General features: G+C 32.1%; 1 protein-coding gene and 1 long non-coding RNA gene across 2 annotated transcripts in view; both read left to right on the top strand.

Moving 5' to 3' along the window:
- Positions 1-2,961: 2,961 nt before the first annotated feature.
- On the top strand, positions 2,962-5,987 carry LOC138862417 (uncharacterized). The gene is made up of 3 exons (XR_011398708.1): positions 2,962-3,029; positions 4,095-4,165; positions 5,956-5,987. It is a non-coding gene; the product is annotated as an uncharacterized lncRNA (long non-coding RNA).
- Positions 5,988-6,626: 639 nt separating this feature from the next.
- LOC113812411 (uncharacterized) overlaps positions 6,627-10,000 on the top strand; it is a 19,017-nt gene continuing 15,643 nt past the window's right edge. The window contains 4 exon segments of the mRNA XM_070124110.1: positions 6,627-6,695; positions 9,123-9,189; positions 9,192-9,287; positions 9,790-9,959. Of these exon segments, the coding sequence (XP_069980211.1) occupies positions 6,627-6,695; positions 9,123-9,189; positions 9,192-9,287; positions 9,790-9,959 (402 nt within the window).

A 10,000-nucleotide genomic window follows, 5' to 3' on the forward strand; every position in this document is an offset into this window, starting at 1 on the left:
TATACACGAATATACATACACACACACACACACACACACACACACATATATATATATATATATATATATATATATATATATATATATATATATATAATAATACATACATACATACATACATATATATATATATATATATATATATATATATATATATATATATACATACATACATACATACATACATACATACATACATACATACATACATATATATATATATATATATATATATATATATATATATATATATATATATATATATATATATGTGTGTGTGTGTGTGTGTGTGTGTATTTGAACAGCCTTTTCTCTCACAGAAATGGTGTGAATAATCATTTATATCCGACACTGTTCTAATTTGCACGAGTCGTTCCTATATATTTCATAATTAACGTTTCATAATAAAGAAAATGAAACAATGACAAGTTTCATCAAATCTACTTATTTATCGTCCTCAAATTGACGCTTTTTTATTCTTGGGACAGGATTCATAAATGTAATGTATACCAAAATGCCTTCATCGACCGTAATATCATTTCAAGAAACATTCATTGTCATATAATTTCCTGACAAAAGGTATATGATTAACGCAAAAGAATTAAGGTATTTAAAATGTTGTCTTTCGAGTCCAGGTAGTCTCTCCTATTCAGGCACAACATCGTAACCTTGGAACAGCAAAGTGTGTTTTCGGTTGAAATCACTATTTTTATTTATGCTTTCATTATTATTATTATTGTTGTTGTTGCTGCTATTATTATCATTATCATTTCCAATTTTGATATGTACAATTTATACTTAGACCTTCCATTTTAGAACATTATTATTGGTATCGCCCACAAAATGTATTTCACTTCTGATTAGCATTGAAGAAATAATATGGTTTAAGCAGTTGATTAAAAAAGAGTAATATGGGCAGAGTAAGTGTTTGGAAAATCTGTGAGTAAAGAGGTAACGATGCGATCTCTTTTAATATCCTTAAAGAATTTCCATCCTGAAAACGAATCTAGATTGATCCAAAATGTTCCTTTCTTACAGCGACTGTTTATTTTTTTTTTTCTAAAAATATTTCTGAGTCATTTTACCAAGTAAATAATTTTTCCCAACACATTTCTGACATTTTACCAAGTGCCAAGTAATTCATTTTTTCTAACACATTTCTGAGTCATTTTACCAAGTACCAAGTAATTCTTTTTTTTCTAACACATTTCTGAGTCATTTTACCAAGTACCAAGTAAATAATTTTTCCCAACACATTTCTGACATTTTACCAAGTACCAAGTAACTTTTTTTTAACTCATTTCTGACAGTCATTTTACCAAGTACCAAGTAATTTTTTAAAACTCATTTCTGACAGTCATTTTACCAAGTACCAAGTAATTCATTTTTTTTCTAACACATTTCTGAGTCATTTCACCAAGTACCAAGTAAATCATTTTTTCTAACACATTTCTGACAATTTACCAAGTACCAAGTAATTTTTTTTCTTCTAACACTTTTCTGAGTCATTTCACCAAGTACCAAGTAATTCATTTTTTTCTAACATTTCTGACAATCATTTTACCAAGTACCAAGTAATTCATTTTTATCTAACACATTTCTGACATCTTACCAAGTACCAAGTAATTTTTTTTCTAACACATTTCTGACAGTCATTTCACCAAGTAATTAATTTTTTTTAACACATTTCTGACAGTCATTTTACCAAGTACCAAGTAATTTTTTTTCTAACACATTTCTGACAGTCATTTCACCAAGTAATTAATTTTTTTTAACACATTTCTGACAGTCATTTTACCAAGTACTAAGTATTTTTTTTTTTTTTTATCTAACACATTGGTCATTTCACCAAGTACACTCATAGATCCTCATTCCCTCCGTCACAACACCATCTTCACGACAGGATTCGAGGCTGTGCTTCACGAGTGGCGTTAGATTCAAACCAATTTGTGGCAGAAATATGTGAACACGCATGATAATAGTTGTAAAGCACCTAAAATAAAATGTAGAATAGTAAAATCATATCGCGATGTACATGTAATTCATATAGACCAGTGAACATGTTTTTAGAATGAACCGTATTCATGTTGACAAATGTGGAAAGGTATGAATGAGAACGAATATCTTCACAATACAAGAGATGTATTAGAACGAATATCTTCACAATACAAGAGATGTATTTGACCGGTTTCGATTATATCTTCGTCAGAAATACATGTATTTCTGACGAAGATATAATCGAAACCGGTCAAATACATCTCTTGTATTGTGAAGATATTCGTTCTCATTCATACCTTTCCACACATGTTTTTAGAAGTTACAAATCCGTTAGAACCAAACGTTTTGGGGCTGTTTGCTAACTGCTAACTTTCTCTTTTTCATATTGTCAGAGCTATAATGGTGCTTCAAACACAATGTAAGCCTGCACATCATATTAGCCGAGATTCTGTGATATTAAGAAGTCCAAAATAGTGTGTAATGGTGTGGTTAATATACAACAACAATTGGGTGAATCAAAACGTTGGCAACAAAGCATCAAATTTGAGTGTCGTAAAGAGAATCAAACAATACGTTTCACTTTTCCCTTGACAATTTTTAGCCATCGGAAATAACGGCTCTTGTCTGCCTGTTGTTGGTACCTGCCTGTCTGCCTATCACTTCCTGTCTGCCTGTTACTTTACTTACCTTATATTCGTGTTGTTCTTTGTTTATCTAATTATCTAAGATCCTGCTTGTCTCCCAGTCTCCCTGTTTTTATAAATTTATATAAATTACTCTTCATACTCGACAAAACACTTGTAAAATGATTAGTATATATACCCAAGGAAAAAGAGAATATTTTCCTTCTTTTATTCTTATTCCTACTTTCATAACATAAAAAATATCAACTGATAATAACTATCGCAATCTTCCACTGCGATAAACAGATTTCCTAATCACGTAAGTCTCCACAACTGTCTACTCCTCTGACTGAAAGTGCGTCTGTTTGTATACAAATCATAAACAATTTAATTCTCCCAGTGCAACGCGTAAGTATTCAGCCTTTCCTGGCGTTCCCATTGGCTCCATGTGGAAACTGAAATTGTAATGGCGTTAGGAATATATATGTGTGTGTGTGTGTGTGTGTGTGTGTGTGTGTGTGTGTGTGTGTGTGTGTGTGTGTGTGTGTGTGTGTGTTTATATATATATATATATATATATATATATATATATATATATATATATATATCAACTACAATTACAAGAGTGATATGAAGAACGATAAATGGTTTCAAATATAAACTGTCCTAAGGAGCCATGAGTAATGATTAATCGGTCTGTATCCCTGTGATATCAACAGAATAAAAATGTGTTGAAGCTTGTTTGTCAAAAAAAAAAAAAAAAAAAAAAAATGTATACAAGACTTACAGGAAAGGATTTACTGTGATAAGGTGTTTCTTATGGCTCAGTGAAATGATTTTGACAAGTCTCCAAGAATTCATTTGCAATCTTTGGTTGGAAATAACTGAGAAAGCGCAGTGCAAGAAATATTATTCTTGAAAGATTTTTTTTTCTGCAGCATAATGGTCAGAAATAATAGTTCATGAAGTGTTATTGAATGAAATGAAGGTATGTGCGCCCAAATGTGTTCTCAGACTAACGCCCCGAAAATGCGTTTGTTAAATGTCTTTCCTTGTGTGAGATATGATACCTATACACACACACACACACAAGCATGTATATATATATATATATATATATATATATATATATATATATATATATATATATTTATATTATATATATATATATATATATATATATATATATATATATATATATATATATATATATATATATATATATATATATATATATATATATATCTGTGTGTGTGTGTGTTTGATAGACAGACGGAGACGGAGTCAGAGGCAGAAAGAGAAAGTGTTATATATGGAAGTGTGTATGTGTGTGTTTGAACACACGTACGTTTGTATGTGTGTGTTGTATACACACAGATGAATAAATGTATACATACTTAAGTAAACAAACATTCATATATGCTGCGAAATTAAACAGCAAAATTCTGACAGATCTTTCGAATACCTTTCCAGGCTGCCAGTGCTCCGGTTTCACATGTTGCCGCTGGCGAGTTGCACGCTGGCTGACCGAGTACCTGCAAGATGTTAGTTTGTGGATGTTATTATCACTCATTTCTTTTGTTCGTATCTGTATTATGGTTATTATAATTATTATCATTGTTACCATTATTATCTTTATTAGTTTTGTTATGTGTATTGTAATTGTTGTTGTGGTTATTGTTTTTGTTATTATTATTAATGTTGATAATGTTCATGATAATAATAATAATATTAATGATAATGATAATAGTGTAATATTAGTAATGATAATAATGATATTAATAACAATTATAATAATTATAATCATAATAATAATAATGATAATCATGGTAATAATGATAATGATGATGGGGTTGATGATAATGATCTTGATAATATCTTTAATTGTAATAATAACAACAATAATAATAATAATGATGATTATTATTATTATTAATATTTCTATTATTATTATTATCATTATTATTATTATTATAAAAAGAAGCGCAATCATAATCATAACGATAATAACAATAATGATAATAATCATAGTATGATCATTATCACTATTGTTGTTATTGTTATCATTATCCTTCTTGCTATCATTATTGATATTACATCCTCGTGATTTCCTTGAACACTTTTTTTTCTCTTTTTTCCTATTTGCAGTGATAGTTGTAATCTTGTATTTATCTTTCTCAAGTGCCTCCATCCGATCTGTGCCTCCTTAGATATTATGAGATCACAAGATGGCAATAGTGTTTGTTTCTCTTTCTCTTCTTCTGCTTCTTCTTCTTATGCTGATTGACTTTTCATGTTTATCTTACTTTGATCTCGCTTCTTTCTTCGTTTTGTATGCTCCTTACTCTCATTTCTTATTTTTTTTCTAACCCTCTCCCCCACCCTCTCTATCTGTCTATCTATTTCCCTCTCCATCTCCCTCTCTCTCCACCTTTGCAGTTTCATTTCATTCTCAATATTGTGATTATTTCAGAGGGGTGCTTTTGCCCCCCCCCCCCCTCGAAGACTGCTTGTCTCTCTAAGGTCTGGTCCCCCCCCCCCCCCGGCCACATTCTTTATCTTCTTTTTGACCCTATTCCACATATATAGGTAAAGTTATAGCTTTAAAACGCCTCTAGAATAGCTAATTTTCTTTTCATTTTCACTTCTATCGCCAACCCACCTATCCCCCCCCCCCCGCTTCTTCTAAGACAATGCTAAGAGGACGCCCCTCAGTTCTCTGTCTCTGAATTCTCTGTCTCTGAATTTATCTAAGTTATACTGCATTTCTCCAAGTTTTCCTAACCAGTGGCGTATTCGGCTCCAACAAATCGGGTGAGTTTTGCTACAGACATGATTATGTTGCCTATCTATGTTTTCTATGTGGAAGATTGCAAAGAATGGCTGCTAACGTACTCACATTGTTCGCACATACATACATAATACTAATTGATGATTATTATTATTTTTGCGGTTGCTTACTCATATTTTACGCATATACACATACGGATAGATGTATTCTTACGCAAATATACCAGTTATGGCTATAACATTGTTCACACATATATACATAATTCTAATTAATAATAATAATTATTATTGCGGTTACTAACGTACTCACATTTTTTACATACACACTTATAAATAGATGTATTCTTACACACATGCATATATACAAACCCATAAACATATGCATCAGTTAAGTATGCATCACGTTAAGGGAATCAAATCTGTGTCAAATATTCAATTTGGTACTTGCTCTAATTTTCAGAGTACAGAATACACGAAATTCGACGAAGAGAAATGTATTTAACTGATATGATTTAATAAAATGTATTTGTGACGCGTTTTTCAGAGTGGGATGTCTCTACCAACTCCAGAAGAAACGCAAGTTCTTACTACAACTGTATGAGTAGTTACAATATATATATATATATATGTGTGTGTGTGTGTGTGTGTGTGTGTGTGTGTGTGTGTGTCTATATGTGTGTGTGTGTATGTGTGTGTGTCTATGTGTGTGTGTCTATATTTGTGTGTGTGTGTGTGTGTCTATATGTGTGTGTGTGTCTCTATATGTGTGTGTGTGTGTGTGTGTGTGTGTGTGTGTGTGTGTGTGTGTGTGTATGTGTGCCTGTGTGTGTGTGTGCCTGTGTGTGTGTGTTTGTGTGTATGTGTGTGTGAAGTGTTTGCGTGTCTGTGCGTTAATGCATATACTTGGCAAATGATAAAGAAAAATCTAGATAATTCCATATACATGGCAATATAGGATTATTTACAATCCCTTTGATCTGCACCAAAATACACGTAAGGCAGTTATCCTCACTCTGCATCAACACTGAATTGCGATAACTATTCCATACACATAAACAACCATCAGAGTATTCCGAGAAAAAATGTCATTTCCGTTTTTTAGGGGTCCAACAGGCTAATCGAAAACGGTGCTACTTATGTTATAAAAGTTCTTTGATCTGTACAATTCCACCTGAAAATTACTGTACTTGGGACGACTTTCCTCTCAATCCTAGGATGAAAAGGCTCTTCCACCTGCCTTACGAAAACACGTTGACCTTGGACAGACAGGTCATCCTCGATATAGTAAGAAGAGATTTTATTACTATTATTGTTATTTTCATAGTTTGTATTATTACTTTCATTAATATCATTATCATAATAATAATAATTATTATTATTATCATTGTTATTGTCATTATTATTGTTAATATCTTTATTATTGTTATTATATTATTACTATTGTACTATCATTATCATTATTAACATCAGTATCATTATCATCATAACTATCACCATATCATCATTACCATAAATATCATTAACATTACCACCATTATCGTTATAATCTTTATTCGTATCAACTTTATTTTCAATATTATTATTGTCATTTATTATTATCTCTATTTCATTCTTTTACCTATCATTATGATCATAATTATTTTCATTATAATAATAATTGTTATGATTATCATTATTGCCATTATCATTATTTTTTATCATTATCATCATCATTACTATTATTGTTTTTGTTGTTGTAATTGTTATTATCACTATCACTGTAAACATTACCAGAAAATATTAAATATTTTGTGAAGTGTAGGATGTTAAGTGCTAATGCACACATACACACACACTCACATATATACACACACACATGCACATACATACACACATACATGCACACACACACACACACACACACACACACACACACACACACACACACACACACACACACACACACACACACATACACACACACTTGCACACATGCCTATATATATATGTATATGTATATATATATATATATATATATATATATATATATATATATATATATATATATATGTATATATATACATGTAGTATTAAGAAATGTTTCATCTATTATTCAGATTTATCGTTTATTCAAATTTTATCCTATTTTATTTCTTCGACAAGGTTCTAGAAGCGTGGGGTACTGCTGGGACACGTTGCCACGTCAACAGATATTAGTGCTTTATTTCCTTTACCATTAAATATCTGTGGTATTGATATCTTTTAGTCTGATTATTCTTCCAACATAACTATTTAGTAGCACTGTCACTATTCGGGTTTTGATCTAAATAAATTCTCTGTATTATAATATCAAATGGTAGCATAACCTAACGGTCTTGAAGGCTCGTGGGTGTGGGAATGAATTCATTCTTTTGTTAAGTGTGTGTCATATTTTAACATTTGTAACCTTTAATATTTTATTCAGTAACTAAACAAGGAACAAATGGCATATCATTCTGTAAATCTTAGCAATACACATAATTAAAACAAGTCATTTTATCAAATAATTTCTTTCATAACTGTTAATTCTATATACCCTTCCTTTTCCTATCAATTAGAAATCAATGACACTTTAATAAACATAATAAAAATATACGTGAGACGAAATCGAGACCCTCACACCCAGTCTAACCATGTTCTTTCCACGATTTTACCTAGGCCATGAGCAAATATTTCCCTTCCTTTCATCTTTATGATTTCCCTCTCTTACACTTCCCTCTAATAACTAATTCCATTCTCTATCTATTCATTGCTACCCTCCGGAACTGTCACCTGCGACTAGTGCCGTCACTGTACCCACGGACCACTAAAATAACTAAATGTCCCCTAGCAACAAGTCATTAGACAAAGCATTATGGTGGTTGTTCTCGCCACATTCTCAATTTCTCTTCTTTGTTTACAGGAGTAAGGCCAGGACTCGTCTTAATATCGCAAAATGATATAAAGAGATTTTAGAATTACATTAATACACATATCAAGCAGTAAAATCTATTATATGAGGGTAAAATGTGACTTTTAATACCCACACTCCGCTTATCTGTTTACAGAAGTAAGGCCAGGACTCGTCTGACGAAAAATCGTTAAAGTAACGAACTTATTGGTTTCCCGCAAATTAATTGTTAACATGCAAGCAAACAAACCACCTACAAATGATTATAATAATTCTCTCTATCTGTTACAACACTAAATTTTGTAATATTGATATGTCTTTACAATTACGGAAACATATAAATAAATATTTCAGTGACGAACGTACATCTTTCAAATCAGCAATAGTGCACCTTTTTTAATGTCGAATAATATTTTTTAATGTAAATAATGATCTCGACATACACACACACACACACACACACACACACATATATATATACATATATATATATATATATATATATATATATATATATATATATATATACGTGTGTGTGTATTCATATAGATAGATAAATGTATGTATTTATCTCTCTCTTTTTCTTTTTTATTCTTTCTTTTTTTTCTTGCTTTTCTTTTCTCTGTTAATCGTTATTCATTTGATTTTTTCTTTTCTTTTCTTTCTTTCTTTTTTTGTTCTCTCTCTCTCTCTCCCTCCCTCTCTCGCATTTACTCACCCCATCCGTCCCTCCCTCGCTCCCTCACCTCCTGCCACCATAAACAATTCTTTCCTAATCACAATCAAGATAATGTCACTCCTAGTCAGCTGTGGAAGTGGACGCGGCTGACGGAAAATACACCGCCAGGATATCCACAGAGGAGAGAGAGAGTCTCGGGGCAGCCTCTCCGTACCCCGGGGAATCCCCTTCTCCTTCTACAACAAACATCACGCCCAGGCAGCTAAGGATCTCATTAAGGTGTTCCTCGGTGAGTAATATTTGTTTTTCATTCACAAGAGCGCTCACTTCCATTCATTCTTTTTTTTCTTTGTTTTCCATTTTTTTCTTTTACCCCACGGTGATTTTACATGTGTATAAGTGCCGGTGGGTGGCTGTGTGTGTGTCAGCGTGTAAATGTTCATGTATATCATTATGCACAATTCAGTGTGTGTGTTCTGTGTATGTTTATATGCATCTCTCTCTCTCACTTACACACACACACACACACACTTGTGTATAAACCCTATAAAACAGAGTCCCAACTTTGTGAGGTCATCAAAATCTGACGCCATGACCTCCTCGTGTTGCTATTGATCTAGCATCCCCCCCCTCTCCCCACACACAATCAGCTACTTTAATTACAGCCATTATCATCTAATAATCACTACTGTTAAAATAAAAGTTATAATCATGACTTCCATTTCGTACGTATACAGTAATATATCTGTATAAATAGTAATAGCATGACGAATTTTCACCATTATCCACAGATGCAAAGGATCTTGAGGAGCTTCGCCGAATCGCCGTTGTTGTTCGAGACCATGTCAACGAAGCGATGTTCTTATTCGCACTCTCCCATGCTTTCTACGAGAGGAATGTCAGTCTGGAGTTATTTGTTTCGTGTGTATGTGGTGGGCACGCGTGGTCTGATTTAAGGAAATAAATAAAATTTATAAATAATATTACTGAAATCCCAGCGCT

The sequence above is a fragment of the Penaeus vannamei genome, chromosome 8 (genome assembly GCF_042767895.1).
Source record: "Penaeus vannamei isolate JL-2024 chromosome 8, ASM4276789v1, whole genome shotgun sequence".
NCBI lineage: Eukaryota > Metazoa > Arthropoda > Malacostraca > Decapoda > Penaeidae > Penaeus > Penaeus vannamei.